Consider the following 22,666-nt stretch of genomic DNA (forward strand, 5'->3'; position numbering starts at 1 on the left):
TTAGGCAATTGGCTAGGTGATATTATCTTACGGGATGTTTACAAGTCGAGCGCAGAAGTGTGTGAAGATTTATAGTGCTAGCCTTGTTGAAAAACAAGATTCTTTAACTCCTGCTCCTAGAAATTGAGTGAAAAGGTAAATCAAGAGACACATTTGTTTTACTTTTTTTTAATTGCATTGAAGGATACATTTAATTCCTCAAATAGCTAAAGTTATTGTTTAAATAATGTTCCAGTAATCATAAAGACAAATCTTTAAATTATATAGTAATCCAAATATGGACATAACGGGGTTTGAACAAGAGCAAGTACTTGCCTCCCTCTCACTCTCTCTCCACCACCACTCTCTGCTGCAATATACACAAATAGCACTAGCCAGGAGCTACACTATACGATGTACAAATACTCAAAAAAAACAGCCGAGAGCAGGTCGAGATTCTACCAGAAGAACAACTGGCATGCCGGCAAATCTTTCTCCAAGAAAGACACATGATAACAAAAAAAAAATGCTTTATCATTTCATTAGGAAAAGCATATGAATATAGAAAATTCCTACACTACCAAGTATTTCTTTTCTGTGCTATAGTTTAATTAATTAAACAGTTAACTACTAAGTTGTGTGGTCCACGTTGAGATTGCTCAGTGAAATGTCAGACCTCAGTTAATTACTGCTCCATGAACAGATGCTGGAGACTAATTTAGTTCCACATTTAACTCAATGCATCAGCCATCAGTAAAGTGTCAGAGATGCAGGAAGGCTTGAAAACTGACAACTCCAAATGTTCATCATTTCTAATCAGCTGGTAGGTGTGTGTGTGTGTGTTTCAGTTGAAGAGATATTGAACAAATTGTGTAATGCTGATATATCTGAACATCCATTACACAAGGAATTATTTAACTATGCATTGAGTAACATGGTCAGTGTGGTTTGCAATTGCATCAGGATTTCCTGTCGCTTGCTTAAGGGTTTTACTACAACTTGTCCTGTCTTTGCAAAGTGGCTCAAAGTCCACAGCCCCAATTGTACAAACTAAATTAAATGCAATGTGGAAACTGCAGCAAACTGAGTGCTCCTTCTGTTGAAACAGACCCCCCAGCCAAAACACTTCCACTTTTTTTTTAAAGGAGTATTTTGTGCAGCTATCAAGAGATGAAAGTTGGAGAATCAAATGCTTCATTCAGTTATCCCACACTTTGAAGGAGTGGAAATTCTTTGGCTGCAATCTAAACTTCCCAAATTATCACAATCCGTGTACCTATCATAAATTTTTAAACCTAATTATAAAACCCATACTTAAGTATTGTTCCTGTCTACGCTTAACCAATTCCATCCACAGATGAAAAATGACAAAAGCTGGACAAGAGAATTTTAATTACAATGGAACACGTTGGTGCTTGATCCAGCAGTCAAGGTGCATTTTATGGTTCATTATCAGATTTGAGGAGATCGTTAAAAACAGAAACGGACCGTTCTGTTCTGGTTCAATTTTTAGTTTCTTCAAGGCCACCATTCCTAGCACCAAAGGTCCGTAAGAAACCAGCAGCTTTGCACTGGGCTCTGTTTCGCACAGAAGCTCAAATATGTGGTGAAATTAAGGGACCTTTTATAGACCATCTAGCACCCACATATTCTCCAACCCACAAACAGCAATATTTTCCCAGATGACAGTAAGTTTCATCTTTCATAACCTCACCTTCCATCTTCATGGCATCACCTTTGAACTGGCAGGAGAGTGGAGTTCCTGTGGCACTGAGCCACGAGAGGGTGGGGGGGAGGTTACAATGCTGGGAGCGGGGATATTTCAAACCTTCGCCTTTGCCTCTCGATCCCTTCAGCTGAGCAATAACACACACCATTGAGAACTCCCCCTGGAACTCTAGGTGGGTCGTGTCGATGGGCCTTTGTGAAATCATATTCTGAAATATCACAATGCAAACTGGTGGGAAGCCCTACTATTCATTTGAAACAAACTTGCACTGGCAAGATTTCCTTGACGACCCCCAGCTCCACCTGAATGTAACGGCTTATGATCGTTGTGTTTTGAGTGGGGTAATTTTAAAATGCTACAATTATCATGCGGTTTTAAACTTCATAATTTCTCATTGGCGGTGCTCACAGTGGACTAGGCAGATGTCTGCACCAACGTGGAACTGTCTCCAACATCAGCTTGTTGTGCTCGGCTGCTGGAGGTGGAAAAGTCCCGGTTCTACGACTTACTGTGTAGTGGTTGTGTCTCGTCGTCATCATCCTCCTCTTCGTCTTCTTCCTCATCATCCGTGGGCTGATCCAGTTCTTCTTTCGTGATCATCTCAAAGTCATTCCCATTGCCGCTGCTGTGCTGGGAACAGTCTTCATCTCTCCGGTCGCTGTCCGTGTCGGACGGTCGATCCGCAGCTGGACTACCTGCCGCAGCTGCATCCGCTCCCGTCGCCGACTCCTCTCCCTCTTCCTCTTTGGCTTCCTCTTCGCCAGGCTGCGGTTTCTCGGGGCTCGTCTCCTCGCCAGGTTTCTTGGAGTCCGACTTGGGCCCTTTGTACTCATGCGTGTACAGGGGCCTGAAGGAGTCAATGAAGCCAACATCTGCCGTCAGATTTGGCAAAAACCAGAAATGGTGTCGGCCACCGGTCACGAGCCAGATTAAGAGGAAGAGAATGCATCGAGCTGCAAGGGGTTGAAGAAACAAATATATAATTACCAGCAGAGTCCCTCATTCCAACTTGCCCACGCCGCCCAAGATGCCACATCCACGATTGTAACAAAATCAGTCTTTACCGTCAAAATGCTATTAGCTTCTGCTTCTTAAAGCCTTTTTACCCCTAAGGTTCAGTAAGGCTTACACAACTGTAAAATAGATGAGTACAATACAAGGTAGGAATTGTTTGAACAGAAATCCTTACTCACCCACTGCCAGGAGAAGGATGCTGGCCACAAAACAGCCTGCCGCAACGCTGAGGTAGTAAACACCTACTCTCATCTCTGCAGGCCACAGTGGGAACAGTGTGGCAGCTATCACTGCAATAACTGTTCAACAAACAAACACACAGAGAGTTAGTCCAGACCTGCTGCTGAAATGATGGTCGAGAGAGATCAGGCAAGTGGAGTTGGGGGGGAGGGACGACAGATGATAGTAGTGGGCAGGATACAGGAGTGAGGAGAGCAAGTAAAAACAAATTGAATAAGCTTCTATAAATTGCTGGTGCAAGACAGCTTCTTGGACCATTTACCTAATATCAGTCCCATCGCAAACGTCTTGAAATGAACAGGATCATATATCCACACGTATATCTGCAAAAACATGGACAGACACTGGATTCACTCTAAACATTGAAAGAACAGGCAGAAAAACAGATCCGTGGATATCTAGTTTTAGTTTTAGCATAGAAACAGGCCCTTTGGCCCACGGCAATCATCTATCACCCATCCTATGCTATCCCACTGACTCCCTACACACTTGGGGTAATTTACAGAGAGCCAATTAACCTACTAACCTGTACATCTTTGGGATGTGGGATGAAACCTGAGCACCTGGACAAAACTTATTTTGTGCCATTACTATTGAACCATTCAGTAAGAAAGGCTTGGTACGTCAGGAACGGTGTTGGCTTCAGAAGAAGAAAATCCCACTTCCTCTCCACGCTCAGACTGTCTCAAGACAGGGTTGACTGACCACTCATTTCACATCATACAGTTGAGAGATGCCAGATTGAGATAAAAGTAAAGCAAGGTACTACTGAAGAAGAATGGGTATTCTTAAATTACGCGGTCACTTTACTTCAATGTTTCCATATCCACACTCAAAACTCTCTTGCTTAAAATGAAAAACAAAGTGCTGGAGGAACTCAGCGAGTCAGGCAGCATCATGTGCAGGGAATGGATAGTCGACGTTTCGGGACGGGATCCTTCCTCATACAGAAGGAGGTTAATGGGGTCCCAAACCAAAATGTCGGCTATCCATTTCCCTCCAAAGATGCTGCTTGCTCCACTGAGTTCCTCCAGCACTTTGTTTTTTGCTTATGTTTTCAGCATCTGCTGTCCCTGTGTGTGCCTTTCTCTTGCTGCAAGTCTGGGCTCAGAGAGATACAGCAGAGAAACAGACCCCACAGCTTATCGATTCTGTGTCGACCATCAACCACCCATTTACATTGATTCCATCATTTATTCTCCCATCAACTCTACCAAGGTTCTATGACTTACACACCAGGGGCAACTTACAGCAGACTTTACTTTGGACTTTAGAGATTCAGCAAGGAACCAGGCCCTTCGGCCAATCGACTCTGCGCTAACCAGCAGTAGTCCCGCCCCCCTGACATCAGTCTGAAGAAGGGTCAGGCCAATTAATCAAGCCAATTAACCTACAAACCTGAACGTCTTTAGAGTGTGGAAAGAAACCAGAGCACTCAGAGAAAACTCACGCGGTCACAGGGAGAACGTACAAACTCTGCACAGACAGCAGCCGTAGTCAGGATCGAACCCGGGTCTCTGGCGCTGCAAAGCGGCAACTCTACTGTTGTGCCACTGTGCCGCCTCATAAACCCACTTTCACCCACCAATCTGCCTGCCTTTGGGATGTTATAAGAAACATCTTATAAGCACCCAGAATAGTCAGATTGAACAGTCTTTGGCACTGTGAGTCAGAGGTACCAGCAGTTCCATTGTGCAGACCATTCTTTTGAATTAAATCCAGCCACTGGGATTTGGAAGGATCAGTTCCATCTCACCTGTTCATCTCGGTGTCGGACATGAATGGACCTTGGTGGGGTCAGGATGGTACTTGGCTGTGACTCTGATGGGCTCTGATCACTGAGGTATAGAGGATCTCTGATCACATGTGTGCAGCTGGTAACCAGCTTCAGGAGGGACAGGAGGTGGTGGGCGAATGCTGATCATCGCTAAATGGCCAAAACCACTACTTTGGGACCATGCCACAGATTGCCATTGCTCACACACACAGGAACAGGAAGAACCTCTTTTGAAAAGCTTCTAAAGCCAGCGATTACCTCATTCCCATCAAGGAAAAGTTGGTCATTGTGCGGTTCCAACTTAAATTTTCTTTTTGTTTCTTTTTTCTTCTTTGGTGTTCCTGGAGTTTCATCCTAAACAAAAAACAAACACAGAGTGTAAGGTTCTGACGTAATGTCCCGCGATTGCAATGATTAGGTTTGGAAAAGTGTAAAGAGTCAGTGTTACAGTGATACAACACAGAAACAGACCTGTACAGCACAGAAACAGACTTTAGAGATACAGTGTGGAAACAGCCCCTTTGGCCCACTGAGTCGGTGCCAACCAGTAACCACCCTTTACACTAGCACTATCCTACATACTAGGGACAATTTACAATATTTACTGAAGCCAATAAACCTACAAACCTGTACGTCTTCTCCTGTATCCTGAAATAGTCTTCCATGTGATTAGAGTCATCGAGCATGAAAACAGACCCTTCGGCCCAACTGGTCAATGCTGACCAAGATGCCCCATCCAAGCTAGTCCCACATGCCTGCTTTTGGTCCGAATCCCTCGATAACTTCACTATCCACGTACCTATCCAAAAGTCTGTTAAATGCTGTTACTAACTGCCTCAATTAACTCCTCTAACAGCTCGTTCTATATACCAACCATTCCACTGAATGAAAAAGTTGCCCCTCAGGTTTATATTACATCTTTCCCCTCTCACCTTATAATAATAATAATAATAATAATAAGCATTTATTTCATATAGCGCCTTTCCAGAAGCTCAAAGCGCTTTACAAAAACAATCATAACATAAAAACAAACAGACAAACTATCCTAACGGAGAAGCGGCGAATAAACAGCGCCAGCGTCCTCTCACGTCAGGGTCCGGCAGTAGACAACAAAAAGCACAGGACACACAGATACAATTTTTACACAAACATTTTATGTCCTCTATTTCTTGATTCCCCTACCTTAGGTAAAAGACTGTGCATTTACTCTAGCTATTCCCCTCATGATTTTATGGACTGTCAGTTTTGGCAAATTCCTTAACTAAATAATCTTCAATGCCTCATCAAGTCTTTTTTTAATGGTGCCAAACTCAAAGGGCACAACCATGTTTCCAAATAATAAAATCTTCTTAGCTCATAAGTCACAGGAGCAGAATTAGGCCAGTCGGCCCTTCGAGTCTACCCTGCCATTCAATCATGGCAGATCTATCTTTCACTCTCCACACCATTATCAACCCCAAACTCCTGCCTTCTCCTTAAATTTTTGACACCCTTACTAATCAAGAATCTGTCAAGCTCCGCTTTAATAATACTCAGAATGTTGTAGGATGGGACAGTTACTATTTATTATTGCTTCTGAACTCTTCCGCAGTATCTAATGTTAGGCTTTTAAGTTGACTAGTCTAGGAGGAAGAATGGGACAGAGGGGAGGGGTGAAAGGTGGGGAATGTTGTCTAACCTCCAATTCCGACCACTACCTTGGACAACCAAGTGGACATTTTGCTGGGTACAGTGTTGAGGTTTCAGTGAACGCGTTTGTCCTGAGTTCCTTTGGGCCCAGAACTCGTGGGCTGTGCTGGGCCTCTTCCACTCACTGCCGTCCTCAACAGAAGGTCGCACTTACCATATGCGGAATTGCCTAAACTTGCAGACTGGAGCAGTTCTGTTGAGATCAACAGTGCCTTTTGCAACCTCAGGAAGTTCTCCGCTCCAGTAGAACTGTTGCAGTAGACCGAGCGCGTAGGCGAACCGGACTTTGGAAATGGCGCCAAAACATGGCCGCGCCTGCATGTGTATGCAAGACTCATACGTATGCGAAGAGAATTTCACTGTGCAGTTGCACATGTGACAAATAAAGCACATTAATTGATTGATTAAATCCAACTCTGCTCTACCTGGAACACAAAGCCTGTTTCCATGCTGTAGGGATCTGTTTCCATGGTGTATATCTGTAACACTTCACAATGTCGCCTGCCCATTCCCTCCACAGATGCTGTCTGAGCCACTGAGTTCCTCCAGCACTTTGTGTGTTTTGCTCAAAGTTCCATCATCTGCAGTTCATTTGTGTCTCTATAGTACTAAGTCAGGCAGCATATGTGGAGGGAAATGGACAGACGACGTTTTGGGCCAGGGCCCTTCTTCAGAATGATGTTAGTAAAGGGGAGAAAGCTGGGAGGGGTGGGAAGGGATTGATGGGTGGAATAAGTGACAAAGGCTGGAGTTGAAAATGAGACAAGAGGGTGTCAGATACTGAGGAGTGAAATGTAAAGTCAGAGGGAGGGATATGGGTGGAAGGGGATGGGGAGGATAAAAGGAAAATGATGCGGAAGGGGATAGGAGATGGCTGTACGAAGGGAGGGGACTAGGTCTCATACCTTCTTCTCTTTCTTAGACTCTTCTTTTTCACTATCTTTTTTCTTCTCCTTCTTACTCTTTTCATCCTTTGCCAGTTCCTTCTTGCTCTTCTTTTCCTCCTCTTTGCTGCTGTCATTTTTCCCTTTCTCCTTTTTGATTTCCTTTTCAGACTTCTTTTTCATGACTTTCAGGGCTCTGTGGAAGAACTGTTTCTTGAGGAGCCTGTCGGCAATTCAGGGGAAATTGTTTTGGGTTACGTTCACCATAAAAGTACAAGTTAAAGAAAAATACTTGCAAGTTTGTTATCATCAATAACTTTAACCCAAACAGATGCTCTAAATATGGAGAACTGCAGATGCTGCTTTACAAACAAAGACACAAAGTGCAGGAGTAACTCAACAGGCCAGGATGCAGAAGATAGACACAATATGCTGGAGTAACTCAGTGGGTCACGCAGCATCTCTGGAGAAAAGGAATAGGTGACATTTGGAGTCAGAATCCTTCTTCAGATGGTTTGTGATGGTGGGGAGGAGATAGCTGGAAGAGAGAAGGGGGAGGGCGAGTGGTAAGCAGATACAGGTGAGGAGGGTTCTTGATAGGAAGATGGTTGGACAAAGGCCAGAGATTAGAAGACAAAAGGTGTAAGATAAGGATAAAAGAGTTGTGAATTGTGAAGCCAGAGGAAGAAATATAGGTGGAAGGGGAGGGGAAATGGGAGAAATGGCTGTGAGTCCACATGGAGCACTGAGAAGATGGAGGAGAGGGAAGATGTTCCTAATGATGCCCCATCCCTTTTCATCCATTCTGATTCATTAGACACACATGGGCAGGCAGGGAATAGAGATAAATGGACCAAGTCTGGGCAGATGGGATTAGTTTAAACTGCCAATGGTATTAATATAGGAATAATTTAGCAATAGAAAAATTCCACAAACCTGTTGCAATATTCCACTGCTGATTCTCTGGTTGTAAAGACAGGCTCCTCTCCTTTCTTTGCTTTTGCCCATTTAGAATCCAACAAGCAATCTATAGCTTTGGAAGCTGAAATGAGGTGGCAGTATTACCAAGCATCTCAAAGAGCAGAAATATATTCAATCCGATTATTTTATAGCTTTATTAATGCAACAACCACCCACCACTCAACTTAATTCAATCCCACGACACTACCAGTTGTTCTTCATACATTTTGCTGGTTTTCACTTTGTTTGCTTTGACTGTTATTCGACTGGTCGCATTGGTGGTGAGAGCAGTTATTGAGGGGTTGGTTCTGGGATGCCAGAATTAACTGTTGAGCCTTCCCGAGGTGTCATGGCCCTAACTCAATGAAACACCAGTGAAGGCAGGTGCCCACAATAACCCCAATGATATACTGGCATCTACTCGCCTAGATTTTGTGCAACCGTGTAAAGGCATTTCAGATTCTTATGTGGCATTGGGATTGGGTTTCTTGGTTGAACATTTAGCTGATGTGTTTGTTAACATGAAGATAGCTTTGCAAATTATATACACATAAGTGTATATAAGCAGTTTAGATACCACGTTGGCATTGAGCTTGGATTACTTGGTTGAACGCTTATCCTGGTGTTATGGCACATACTTTATGTTTTAACAGTAATTTAATAATGATAGTGAGCTCCACAATTTAACAATCAGTCAAGAGACATCTCATGAATTTTCTGATGGGCTTACCTTCACACAAAGCTTGTGGGTGTATGGAATGAACTGCCGGAGGAGGCAGGGACTCTTGCAATGTTTAAGAAACAATGAAACAGGTACATGGATGGGACATGGTTAGAGGGATATGGGCCCAACACAGGCAGGTGGGGCTAGTGTGGGGCTAGTGTAGTTGGGACATGTTGGTCGATGCGAGCAAGTTGCGACAAAGGGCCTTGTTTCCATGCTGTGTGACTCTATGACTACTTATGGGGTCCCCAGTTCCAATCTGGTAGGCAAATTGAGATATTACCTCCAGATCTACCCTATCAAACCTCTTTATAATTAAAAAAATTATATAGTTAAAAATATTATACTTACATAGCACCTTAACTTATTTTTTAAATATTATTTCTACATTATTCTACAAATAAAATATTCAGTGAAGATGGATTTTGCACAAAGACAATAAGCCAAAATACCATCATTACAACTGGCCCGAGTTAATTGACATGCAAATTAAGAACTAAATGCACAGGGGAAACAATGCTCTTCAAGTTACAGTGCTTTATACAATGGATAATAAACTTATGGCAAAGGTCACCGATGAAGAGTTTTGAAATAATGGGATCAACAATAGAAAAGCTTTCAGAGTGATCGGGATGGGGAACTATGGAAAGTAAAAGTGTACCGATAACAGATTTTCATATCTGAAGACCTTTATTCCAGCATAATTGTAAATAACAGTACAACTAAAATATAACAACATTTAAAAGACAATGGGACAGGTGCGCAGATAGGAAAGTTTTAAAGGGATACATAGGTCAGTTTAGATAGGCATCTTAGTCAGCATGGACGAGTTGGGCTGAAGGGTCTGTGCCCTTGGGGACCCTCGGACTATCTTTAATCGAACTTTGCTGGACTTTATCTTGCACTAAATGTTATTCCCTTTATCTTGTATCTGTACACTATGGTTGACTTGATTGCAATCATGTATAGTCTTTCCGTTAACTGGATAGTATGCAACAAAAAAGGTTTTCACTGTACCTCTGTACACGAGACAATAATAAACTAAGCTAAACTGTTTCAGAATTGGGTTGAAGGGTTGCTTAACTCAATTCACCTTCGAACACTTGCTAGAATTTTTCAACAATACAATTGCTAAAGAACAAGTGACGTTTTCAAAACCGAAAATGACAGACTTTGTTGGATATCAGAAATTGGAACTAAATCAGAAGTTGGATATCAGAAATTGGGGAAAAAAATGGATCCACAGTGCATGTCAGTGATAACCTAATTGAATGGCAGTGAAGACTTCAGTGGCTGAATGATATTAGATTAGTTTGTCACGGGCGGATTAGCGAGTTGGGGCCTTACGGCGAAAGAGACCCAGGTTCAATCCTGACTACAGGTGCTGTTTTTACATTGGGTTTTCTCCAGGTGCTCTGGTTTCTTCCCACACTCCAAAGATGTACAGGTTTGTAGATTAATTGGTTTCTATAAAATTGTAAATTGCCCCTAGTGTGTAGAATAGTGCTAGTGTACAGGGTGATCACTGGTTGGCGTGGACTCGGTGGGCTGAAGGGCCTGTTTCTGTGCTGTATCTCTAAAGTAAAGTCATATACACCTGGGTATAATAAAATTCCTTGTTCGCAGAAGCTCACAGAGTAAAAGTATATGAACAGTAATGATAAACAACAATAACTGCAATTAATGCAAAACAGCAGAATGATGCAAGACAGCAAAATCCAAGAAATACAAAAGAATACGCTCCTGACCAAACCCAAGATTTATTAGCTTAAGAATTGTCATTGTCAAGATACATGTAGATGCACAAAGACAACATACACAGGTGTGCCAATACCACATATCCAAATAAGTGGTCATGTTCTACCCAGTAGCAGAAATTAATTTTAATGTTACGCTGTGATCTTACCAACAAAATAATCAACTCTGTGGCCCATCATGGAGGTGGACTTGGTTGGACAATTGAATCGCAAGTACTTCGCTACCACTTTCTCCTCTTTCGTCGGTTCTCCAACCTCCTTAAAAACAAAAGACAATTGTAGTTTATAAATGGTGTGATTGACCGGAGTTCTGTACATAGAGGGTGGAGGGTATATGGATCTAGAGGAGGTAGTTGAGGCAGGTACTATAACAACAGTTGAAAGACATTTGGACACGTAGAGGAATACTAGACCAAGTGAACCCGTTGGGCCCAAACCTCTCCTGCATTGGTGCAGCGCCCTTTCCTCCCCCACCCCATCAACCCCCCTTATCCTCACTCCTACTCCCTCCCACCCCGCTACCTCCACCCCCTCCGTCCCTTCCTAGGAGATAGATTTAAACTTAAAAATGTGAATAACTTTAATAATATAACACCAATTTCAATTAAACTTCTTCCATTAGCACTAAAAGGGATGGCGGTAAGGTGGGCTTAAAATTGTGGCGCTATCGTGTACCGTTTTGGCTGTAGTTCAGGAACAAACAAATAAATTAGTTTTAGTATACAGATGGGTCAAACTAGGGAAGGTACTCACGTAAATGGGGGTTCTTGGTCAACGTGGGCAAGTTGGGCCCAGGTCTGTTTCCATGCCGTATGACTCTCAGCATCTCCTGCCATATATCATTCCTAATCCAAAGTAAATTTAAGATGAATCAAGACAGAAACACAAGAAACTGCAGATGCTGGAATCTTGCAGTACCTGCAGTTCCTTGTGTTTCTGTCTTGATTATTTTGGATTAGGAATGACATATGGCAGGAGACGTCCTAGAGCCAATGTTTCATTGCCTATCCATGTCCTCCTGATATGCTACTGAAGATGAATCAATATGTACTATACTGAACACACTGGAGGTTCAAAGCAGTATAAGCTTTGTGCACCTTATTTTACATCTTTGCTAATAGTGAAAATCCTGCATTAATGCCGTAGGATCGACAATTGGGGGTTTAATCTCCGAAAATGGCCAAAGCACAAAGCCCTTAATGCACCAAGCTTGTGAAGAAATGCTGTAGTATTCTGGTTTGGGGCAGCACAATGCCTCAGCTGGTAGAGCTCCTGCCTCACAGCGCCAGAGACCCGAGTGTGATCCTGAACTCGGGTGCTGTCTGTTGGGAGTTTGCACATTCTCCCTGTGACCATGTGGGCTTCCTCCGTTCAACGGTTCCCGTTCCATGGATAATCAATCTTAAGAAGAGCCCCGACTTAAAACGCCTCCTATCCACCTTTTCTAGATATGCTGCTTGACCCACTGAGTTACTCCAGCACTTTGTGTCTTTTCTTGTAAACCAGGATCTGCCGTTCCTTGTACCTACATTTGAAAGACAATTTGACTGGTACATGGATAATGTTGGCCCCTTGCATCTCCTTTAAACTTTGCCCCACTTGACCAAGATATGCCCAAGAGACACAAAATGCAAGAGTAATTCAGCAGGTCAAGACACCATCTCTGGAGAAAAATAGGTGATGTTTTGGGTCAGAACCTTTCTTCAGACTGGAGATATACCCTCCAGTCTTGGACCTTTCCACTCTGTGGAGAAAGGTTCTAACTGCCTACCCTATCTATACATCACAGAGTTTTATATACTTCCATCAGGTCTCCCCTCAGTCTCCGGCACTCCAGAGAATACAATCTAAGTTGTCCAACCTCATCTTATAGTTTGGTAGGGAGGATGGGAAGATGCTCTCAATGGATGATAATTTTGCTTCCTAAACAATGAACAAGTTATGATCAGAACTGTACTGCATGGAATTATTGACAATATTCCTCCTGCTCTTTTCCATTTAGACCTATGATGCACTTGATCAATTTTGAAAGCAAATTTCATTGACTGCAAGAATAAGCTAGATAGGAAGGAATACTTTATTGTCACATGTGACGAGGCACAGTGACATTCTTTGCTTGCATACCCAATGTATACATCTGACTGAGATCCACTGAGATAATGCCAAACTCTTGCAATTATCTGTTTAATTAAAATGTCATCCAGTGTTCTTTGTATCTGTATTTCATTTTCAACCGTACACGATAACTGATGACTTTTCAGAGCAAATTGTGATATCCCCCACCTTCAACACACTCGGGCAAACTCAGAAGACTGCACCTTCACCAAAACAAAACTGCTTCACATTACCTCTTTAAAGCAAAACAAAACATACTGGAGGAACTCAGCAGGTCAGGCAGGGCTCCAACCTTAAATGTCCTCTGTCTATTCCCTCCATAGATGCTGCCTGACCTGCTGAGATCTTCCCGCACTTTGTGCTTGGCTCGAGATTTCAGCACCTGTGGTATCTTCCGTCCCTCTCTATATTTAATTTAAATATTTATTCGGGCTTTGGGAAGCCATTTCTTGCTGATTTCAATACACTCCCTTATTCAAAAAAAAGTTCTGAAAAATAAATTTCCAATACACCAGGGCAGTACTGTGGCACAGTTGGTAGATCTGCTGCCTCAGCGCTGGACACCCAAGTTCAAGCCTGTCCTCTGTGTGGAGTTGACACCTACTCCCCGTGATCATGTGGGGTGCCTCTGGGTTCCCTGCTTTCCTCTCACATCCGAAAAGACGTGCATATTTGTAGGTTAATCAGCCTCTTTAAATTGCCTCTGTTGCGTAGAGAAAGTGGGACACAGAGAACTAGTGTGAATGAGGTGATCGATGGTCGGCGTAGACTCGGTGGGCCTCAGGGCCTGTTTCCATGTTGTAGCGTTCAATTAAACCATTCAATTGCAAAATCATTTCCTTAAAATTACACTGTTTTATCTTGGTTTGTGGTTTATATTTTGTAACTGTTATTAATTTCAGCAACTAGACTGCACCATCAAAATAACTATCTTATAAATATATAAACAGCAACACGAATCTAACTGAAAATACAGATCTAATTTGTTGAGTTTGTCCAGGAATACCAACATCATGATTGAAAGCTACCACATTGCTGCCTTAAGAGAAATAATCTGAATCACCCTTGGTTCCAGAGCCCTGAGGGACCGAGATAAGGTCCCACCAAGTCGGCCAGGGAAGTCGACTATGGGAATGGATCTGCCGCTCCGCCGTGGCCGCAGTCCCAGAGCAGTGGCCGCAGTCCCAGAGTCCCAGAGCAGTGGCCGCAGTCCCAGAGCAGTGGCCGCAGTCCCAGAGCAGTGGCCGCAGTCCCAGAGCAGTGGCCGCAGTCACAGAATCACAGAGCAGTGGCCGTACTCCCAGAGTCCCAGAGCAGTGGCCGCGGTCACAGAGTCCCAGAGCAGTGGCCGCAGTCCCAGAGCAGTGGCCGCAATCACAGAATCCCAGAGCAGTGGCCGCACTCCCAGAGCAGTGGCCGCAGTCCCAGAGCAGTGACCGCACTCCCAGAGCAGTGGCCGCACTCCCAGAGCAGTGGCCGCAGTCCCAGAGCAGTGGCCGCACTCCCAGAGCAGTGGCCGCACTCCCAGAGCAGTGGCCGCAGTCACAGAGTCCCAGACCAGTGGCAGTAGTCCCAGAGCAATGGTCGCAGTCCCAGACCCGCTGATTGGCCGCAGTAACCAAACCAGTGGCCGCAGTCCCAGACCAGTGGCCGCAGCCCCAGACCAGTGGCTGCAGTCCCAGACCAGTGGCTGCAGTAACCAGACCAGTGGCCGCAGTCCCAGACCAGTGGCCGCAGTCCCAGACCAGTGGCAATTCGACCCGCTGATTGGCGTGGAAGTGTCAATGAGGGTGAGATCGGCTGCCTCACACGGCCTAAGTGCCAGATCTTCGGGGGAACCTCCGGGTGGGGGGGGGGGGGGGGGGTTTATGTCAAATGCACTCTTGTAATTTTGTCCAGATTAAAGGAGGTGGCAGACCACCAGCTGCCGGAAAATCAGTGGTGGACGTCTAATAAGAATATGTAGGGAAATTACTCCAGGTTTACCCCAAGCCTTGGAGTTTATCTAATGTAAGACCACAGACAATTCCCCACGGACATCTTCTTCTGAGTAGAACTGTTCCATGTCTCGTAGAGGACACGTCACGGGTTACATGAGGGTTGTTCCATTGCTGAGAACTGTTGGTAACCCAAAGTTTCAATAAATAGGGAATGCTGTCAGCTACGATCGTGGAAGTTTCACTGATGGGTTAATAAGGTACATATCAGTACAGATCAGGTAGAATTAGTTAATCAGTACAGATGCGTACCACAGAGCCAAAATATGGGAGTTGTTAGACCACCGAATAATGGACCAGAATAGTTTCAACCTGCACTTTAAATACAGTAAACTGTACACTTCCTTCCAAATTAAAACATTTCTGCTCCGATGTCTTATGAATCCTATCAAGGGTTATGGGGAGAAGGCAGGACAATGGGGTTGAGAGGGAAAAATAGATCAGCCACAATCTTATAAAGTTTGAAAAAAAATCTTACATGCGTTTATTCAAAGTTGAAAGCAAATTTTATATCACATTTCCCTTTAACTCCGAGTTACTCCAGCACTTTGTGTCAATTGTTGTCAACCAGCATCTATGGTTCCTGTGACTTCATCTACTTGATATAGTTTGATCTATAGGTCAAGGAGAACTATATTTGATCTCTATGAACCACTCACAGCCTAGTCATTCCCTCTTCTCCTCTCTCCCCTCAGGCAGAAGATACAAAAGCTTGAAAGCATGTACCACCAGATTCAAGAACTGCTGCTTCCCTGCTGTTCTCAGACTACTGGTTTCCCCTTAAGCTAGGGGATGTATGCCCCATCTCCCAATCAATCTTGTTTCAGCCCTTGTACTTTTTTTTAACCTGCACTTTCTCTGCAGTGGTAACACTACATTCTGCACACCGCTTCCTTCCTCTTTTTGCACTACCTTTTGTACTTGTGAATGGTATGATTGTAATCATGTATAGATCATTTCCCTGGATAGTACACAAAATGTTTATCCCTGTATCTCAGTACAGGTGACAATAAAAAAACAATAAGCTAGATGATAGCAAGTCTAATATAGACAAGTAAAAAATCTTGTGAAAATGGTACATGTAACCGTAAAGAAAATATTTTCAGACATTATCAAGATTTCAAGATCAAGATCAATTTATTGTCACATGTACCATAAGGTACAGTGAAATTTGAGTTACCATGCAGCCATACTAAGCGAAAAGCAACAAGACACACAGCCACATAAAAATAAAATTTAACATAAACATCCACCGCAGCAGATTCCACATCCCTCACTGTGATGGAAGGTAATAAAGTTCCATCAACTTCCTCTTTGTTCTCCCGTGGTCGGGGCTGTTGAACCATCCGCAGTCGGGGGCCCTCCGATCAAAACCCCCGCAGCCCGCGGTCCGAAGCCCTCGTGTCGGGATGATCGAAACTCCCACTTCGGGACGGTTGAAACTCTCCGCGGCATGGAGCTTCCGAGTCGGCCTCTTCTTACCAGAGACTGCGGGCTTCACGATGTTAAAGTCCACAGGCCCGGCGGTTGGAGTTCTCCACAGTCGATCCCCGGCAAAGGGATCGCTAGCTCCGTGATGTTAAAGTCCGTGCCGCCCCCAGGGCATGAAGCGCCGGGCCGGTCTCCAGCAAAGGCCGCCAATTCCTCGACGTTAGGCCGTAGTGGGGACGGAGATACGATACAGAAAAAAATCGCATCTCCGTCGAGGTAAGAGATTTTTTTAAAGTTTCCCCCAACCCCCCACATAAAACAAACCAAGGAACGCTAAAACATACTTTTAACACATACTTAAAATAACTAAAACAGAAGAAAGGACAGACAGACTGTTGGCGAGGCAGCCATTGCCTGTGGCGCCACCCGGTGTTCCCTGAGGCTGTCCAATTTGCAGCCATTGACACCAAACGTACCGTCAACAGTTACAGGTGATAGGCACAAGCTGAGGGTTTCTTGCCAATAAGAACTGCATTGGGTGTAGATAAAGTGGGGTTCTGCAGAAACAAGCTGCAGTTTTAAAATAAATTGGCAACACTTCGTAAAGTTGGTGGCATTTGTTGGGCAGTCTTGCCCGCAAGATACATGAAGTGAGACATAGTCTGCACTCCTAAAACCATTCCAATGCTGTCAAAAACATAATCTGATCTCTCTTGCTCTAGGATAATGATTTTTGGATTGCAGCCAAGGTCCGAGTGTTGACTCGAGACTGTGCATGCTCCACAGTTCCACTTGTACACACTGGTTAGAGGCTGCAGAGAGTATGAGACTCAGCCCGGTCCATCCACTCATGCTGCCTGACCCAGTGAGTTACTCCATCACTGTGTCCTTTTTTGTAAACCAGCATCTGCAGTTCCTTGTTCCCATGCAAGGTTAGTGCCTGGCTTGGAGGGTGGGAAGGTTGGAGGTTTAAGGAGCAATTGGATAGGTTGGGTCTGTTTTCCCTGGACCACAGGAGGATGAGGTGATCTCATAAAGGTATATAAAACAATGAGAGGCATTTTCAGGAGAGACAGCCAGAATCTGCCTCCCTTGGGAGGGGTGTCCAAAACCAAAGGGCACAAATTTAAGGTAAGTGGAAGGAGGTTGAAAGGGGATCTGAGGGATAGATTTTTTCACACAGAGTTGTTGGTAACAGGACTGATCTGGCAGAGATGCTGGAGGCAGGAACAGTAACGATATTTAAGAGGCATCTGAACAGGTATTTGAATGAGCATGGCACAGAGGGATATGGAATAGAGGTATAGATATGCAAGATGTTTGACAAAGACCTGGTGGGCCGAAGGGCCTACTTATATGGTGTACAACTCTATGAAGAAGGGTCCCGACCCAAAATGTCACCCATCCTTTTTCTCCAGAGATGCTGTCTGACCTGCTGAGTTAACCCAGCACTTTGTGTCTATCAATAGACTTCTGTGGTGTTAGGCTAGCAAGCATTTTGTTTAAATTAGGTTGCAGGATATTGCCAAGGGCGGTGGTGGAGGCAGATAAGATAGTGGCATTTAAGAGCCTTTTACATAGGCACATCGAAGTGCAGGGAGCAGAGGGATATTGATCATGTACAGGCTGATGAGATCAGTTGTCATTTGTTGCAAGCGTTGTGGTGGAAGGGCCCGTTCCTGTGGTGTACTGTTCTGCGTACTATTGTGAAATATATAAAAAACCTGACTTACTCTTGCTAATTTCTCATGGAATATATTCAAACCTTTTACAGGTCAATGGATAAACGGCTACTAACAACAAAGTCAGGATCAGGTAAGGTAGGACATTAAACTATTTCAGTTATACAAATCTCTCTGCAATTTTGCCCCTGCATGTTCAGACAGGATACTGTTACAGCCGATCTCCTCAGACAAATGTTACATGCACCAAAAAAAGGCGCTGAAGAGTCCAGTAAGATCACCACTGTCTTGGGATGTAGGCCACACACCTCCAGCGCAGAAGCTTCGGAGCGCCGGAGACTAAGGGCTGATCTCATACAGATGTATAAGATGTATAAAATCATGAGGGGAAAAGATAGAATGAATGCACAGAGTAGGGGAATCAAGAACCAGGGGACATAGTTTAGTTTAGTTCAGCGCGAAAATAGGCCCTTTGGCCCACCAGATGTGTTGGTACACGGGTTCTATCCTACAAACCAGGGGTAATTTACAGAAGCCAATTAACCTACAAACCTGCACGTCTTTGGAATGTGGGAGGAAACGGGAGCACCCAGAGAAAGCTCACAGTCACAAGGAGAACGTACAAACAGTACCCATTGTCAGGATTGAAACCGGGGTCTCTGGCTTTGTTAGGCAGCGGCTCTACCTGCTGCACCACTATGCCACCATTTAAGGTGAGAGGGGAAAGATTTAAGAGGAATCTGAGGGACAACATTTGCACACAGAGGGTGGCGGTAATATGGAACGAGATGCCAGAGGACATTACTATAACATTTAAATGACACTTGGACAGGTACATGGATAGGAGGGGTTTAGAGGGATATAGGCCAGACACGGGTTGGTGGATCTTAGCTTAGATGAAGCATGTTGGTCAGCTGTGGACAAGTTGGGCCGGAGGGCCTGTTTCCGTATTGTATGACTAAACGCATGGAATACTAATTTAGAATACCCCCAGAGAAATTGTGGAGAAAAGGTCAGGTGAATAATAGAGGTGGGCTTGTAGAATGTGCAAACAGGAGGTACTAGAATAATTAACATTTTCAGATTCAATGTGCATGAAGAAGAATGCATGTGTTGATGTTAGATGAGTTGACTCAAAGAAGGAGGTTACTGTGGTGGATTTATTTGTCGAGTCTGTTTCCATGCTGTAGGGGACTGTTTCCATCCTGTATCTCAGTAACATTTCAGGTAATTCTTTACACGATAGTTAGACTAGCGAAGATGGGGCATCTTGGTCAGCATGGACAGGTTGGGTTGAAGTGCCTGTTTCCGTGACTCTACACATTGCTACCAAACCAGAAACCTGAGCCTGGTTGTTCATCGGAAAAGAGCTGCAAGGTCAGATTCTTCATCAGTGGGCAAGGTATTTGCATCCTGTCCTGAGCTCCCTGATCCACTGTGAGCGGCTAGTTAAGGCCATAATTACAACGCCGATTAATGTTGGCAGCCACGTGACTACCCAGTTGCTGGTTGCTGAATTATGCAGAAAACATCTCCTGTTAGTTTTCGCATCCTCTGAAGATCATGTCTGAATCACCTGCAATGTTGCCACACCTCTCGTTGTCCGCAAGAATGTCAACTTAAACTCTGAGGTCAGCAACAAAGAACACAATCTGCTCCTCGTTCTCTGCTAGCTGTCTTAATGATGGTTACAATTTATGGAAGCAAGTGGTGCTGCCTAAACAGTGACACCATTAGTTGTGCAACAGGTGTCAGGTGTTCTTGCACGAATCACGAGTAGTGACAAGTCTTTTTATACAGAGTAGTTGGTGCCTAGAATATGCTGCAGGGGTGGTGGTGGAGGCAGATGCGATTGTGGCATTTAAGAGGCTTTTAGACAGACACATGGATATGCAGGGGCTTTGAATCATGTGCAGGCAGAAGGGATTAGTTTAACATGACATCATGAGGCAACCCAGGTGGCATTGTGAGCCGTTTTGGGTTCCATATCTGGGGAAGGATGGGCTGGCGTCGCAGAGGGTCCACAGGAGGTTTACGAGGATGATCCCAGGGATGAGTGGATTAACATATGATGAGCGTTTGACGGCACTAGGCCTGTACTCACTAGAGTTTAGAAGAATGAGGGGGACCACATAGAAACTTACCGAATAGTGAATGGCCTGGATAGAGTGGATGTGAAGAGGATGTTTCCACCAGTGGAAGAGTCTAGGACCAGAGGCCATAGCTTCAGAATAAATGGATGTACCTTTGGAAAGGAGATGAGGAGGAATTTCTTTAATCAGAGGGTGGCGAATCTGTGGAATTAATTGGCACAGACAGCTGTGGAGACCATCAATGGGTATTTTTAAGGTGGAGATTGACAGATTCCTGATGAGGAAGGTGTCAAGGGTCATGGGGAGAAGGCAGGAGAATGGGGTTGAGGGTAAAAGGTAGATAAGCCATGATTGAATGGCAAAGTAGACGATGGGCTGAATGGCCTAATTCTATTCATACAACTTATGTACTATCATGTTCGGCACAGACATTGTGGGCTGAAGGGCATTTTACTATGGTGTACTGTTCTAATTTCTAATTGCAGAGTTTGTAATTTCTAAATTACTACAGTTACCCGACTACATTTGTTTTTTGTAAAGGTATGATATAAAATTTGCATTCATCTTTGATAAATGTGCATCCAAAAACACTCAGACTAATCAGTCTGAAGTCTCCAGATACTGCCTGACCGGCTGAGACCCCCAGCACTTTGTGTCTTGCACAAGGTTCCAGCCACTGTGGTTCCTTGTCTCCTGTACTGCGTTCTAGGTTAAATATTCAATCCAATGGACATCACTTCGCCAAGAAATGATCACCAAATCAACTCAATTCTTGTGCAATTTGCACATTAGCATCAATGCTAATTCATCCAATTTCTGGATTAACTTTGCCCTGAGGAAAAAAGACCAAATTCTACAACCACTTAATGGCATTTTTTCACATTATTCCACCACCAAATTTAACAAGGAAAATAAAGATGGAATTTAGTGCATTAAGTAAAGAGCTAATTATGAACCAGTTGCTTTTGCTCACCAGCTCTCTGTGACCTTTAAACCTAAATCTGTCCCACACTCAACCCCTCCACATCCCACCACCCTAACTATCTCTCTGCACCAGCCTCCATCCTGTTAAATCACCCTTCACCCATCCCATTACCTAGCATCTCGACTCCTCAAAATAAACCTGTCCCTCGACATCCCATTAACTTCTCCCCACCCCACCACCCCAAATCCTTCCTTGTCTCCCCCACCGTTCACACCCACCTCCCTCATCCATCCAATTATTGGATGTATTCAAGAGAGAGTAAGATGTAGCTTTTAGGGCTAACAGAATCAAGGGAGAAAACACAAACGGGGTATTGATTTTGGATGATCATTCATGTTCATATTGAATGGCGGTGCTGGCTCAAAGATCGAATGGCCTACTCTTGCACCTATTTTCTATGTTTCTTTCCCATCTACCCTCATCACCCATTCCCATAAATCTACTCCTCCTGCATTTAACACCTTCTCCCTATCGTGCCAACCCTATCCGCTTCTTTTCATCTCCCCCATCCCACCATCCAACCCCCCCCCAACCTCCCCTCCCCTCAAACCCCCTCCATCCCTCCCAATGCCTCCTTCCTGTCCCACCAATCCTCAACTCACCCTCACCACATCCCCTCCTCTCCCCTCCATCCTTACCCCTCCAACCTCACCTCACCCCCTCCTACTGGACCTCACCCCCTCCAACTGTACCTCACCCCCTCCATCCTCACCCTTACCCCTCCATCCTCACCCTTACCCCTCCAACCTCACCTCACCCCCTCCTACTGGACCTCACCCCCTCCAACTGCACCTCACCCCCTCCATCCTCCATCCTCACCCTTACCCCTCCAACCTCACCTCTGCTCAGCCCAACCCTCATCCCCCTCACAACTCGTCCACCTTCTCCCGCTCGACCAGCCCAAGGCCCTTTGCTCCCTCCACCCGCTCCAAGGCCGTCTCTCGGGCCGCGGCGCGGCAGACCCTCACCCCGGTACCTGGCTCCGCTTCTTCTGCTTGCGTCGCTCCGCCATCTCTCCGGCCCCAAGTGACGTGTAACGGGACGACCAAACATCGCGAGACTCGGCCGCAGCGGCCCCCACTGTCCGGGTGCGGGAGAGCAGCGGCCGCAGCGCCCCCACTGTCCGGGTGCGATAGAGCAGCGGCCGCAGCGCCCCCCACTGTCCGGGTGCGGTAGAGCAGCGGCCGCAGCGACCCCACTGTCCGGGTGCGGTAGAGCAGCGGCCGCAGCGCCCCCCCACTGTCCGGGTGCGGTAGAGCAGCGGCCGCAACGCCCCCCACTGTCCGGGTGCGGTAGAGCAGCGGCCGCAGCGCCCCCCGGTGACGCGATGCGGTAGAGCAGCGGCCGCAGCACCCCCTGGCGGCCGCAACAAGGCACGGCAGCGGCTGCAGCGCCACCTGCCGTCCGGACGGGGTACAGCAAGCACCCGCAGCGCTACCTCGAGTCCGAGCCGCGTAAAGCAAGCAGCCGCAGCGCCGCACAGCGTCTGGCATGAGGCATGGCGGCAGCCGCAGCGCCGCCCAGCGCCTGGGACGGGCAAAGCGGCAGCCGCCTCTCACCTGTCCAAAGTTGCAACCGTTGCACAAATCCCAACACTGTCATCTCAGGGA

General features: G+C 45.3%; 1 protein-coding gene across 2 annotated transcripts; it reads right to left on the reverse strand.

Annotated features, from left to right (window-relative positions):
* Positions 1-200: 200 nt before the first annotated feature.
* Positions 201-22,089, reverse strand: sec62 (SEC62 homolog, preprotein translocation factor). 2 transcript variants are annotated; one of them, XM_078410538.1, is made up of 9 exons: positions 22,025-22,061; positions 20,123-20,223; positions 10,903-11,011; positions 8,249-8,354; positions 7,334-7,535; positions 4,998-5,093; positions 3,225-3,285; positions 2,902-3,021; positions 201-2,661 (listed from the first exon to the last, which is right to left on the reverse strand). In XM_078410538.1, the coding sequence occupies exons 2-9, from the start codon at positions 20,198-20,200 to the stop codon at positions 2,207-2,209; spliced, it is 1,227 nt and encodes a 408-aa protein (XP_078266664.1). In that variant the 5' UTR covers positions 20,201-20,223; positions 22,025-22,061; the 3' UTR covers positions 201-2,206. The 2 variants fall into 2 exon arrangements, with proteins under 2 accessions (XP_078266664.1, XP_078266665.1); XM_078410539.1 differs by lacking the exon at positions 20,123-20,223 and having other exon boundaries at positions 22,033-22,089.
* Between the last annotated feature and the right edge of the window lie 577 nt (positions 22,090-22,666).

This window comes from Rhinoraja longicauda, chromosome 13 (assembly GCF_053455715.1).
Source record: "Rhinoraja longicauda isolate Sanriku21f chromosome 13, sRhiLon1.1, whole genome shotgun sequence".
In the NCBI taxonomy this organism is placed as follows: domain Eukaryota; kingdom Metazoa; phylum Chordata; class Chondrichthyes; order Rajiformes; family Arhynchobatidae; genus Rhinoraja; species Rhinoraja longicauda.

Excerpts from the sequence above, each read along its gene's own strand:
- sec62 (XM_078410538.1), bottom strand. The coding sequence starts at position 20,200 with ATGGCCTCTGGTCCTAGACTCTTCCACTGGTGGAAACATCCTCTTCAC. Across the intron at positions 7,536-8,248 it reads GCAGTGGAATATTGCAACAG|GCTCCTCAAGAAACAGTTCT; the intron begins GTTTGTGGAATT and ends AATTGCCGACAG. Across the intron at positions 3,022-3,224 it reads TGCGATGGGACTGATATTAG|TTATTGCAGTGATAGCTGCC; the intron begins GTAAATGGTCCA and ends TTTGTTGAACAG.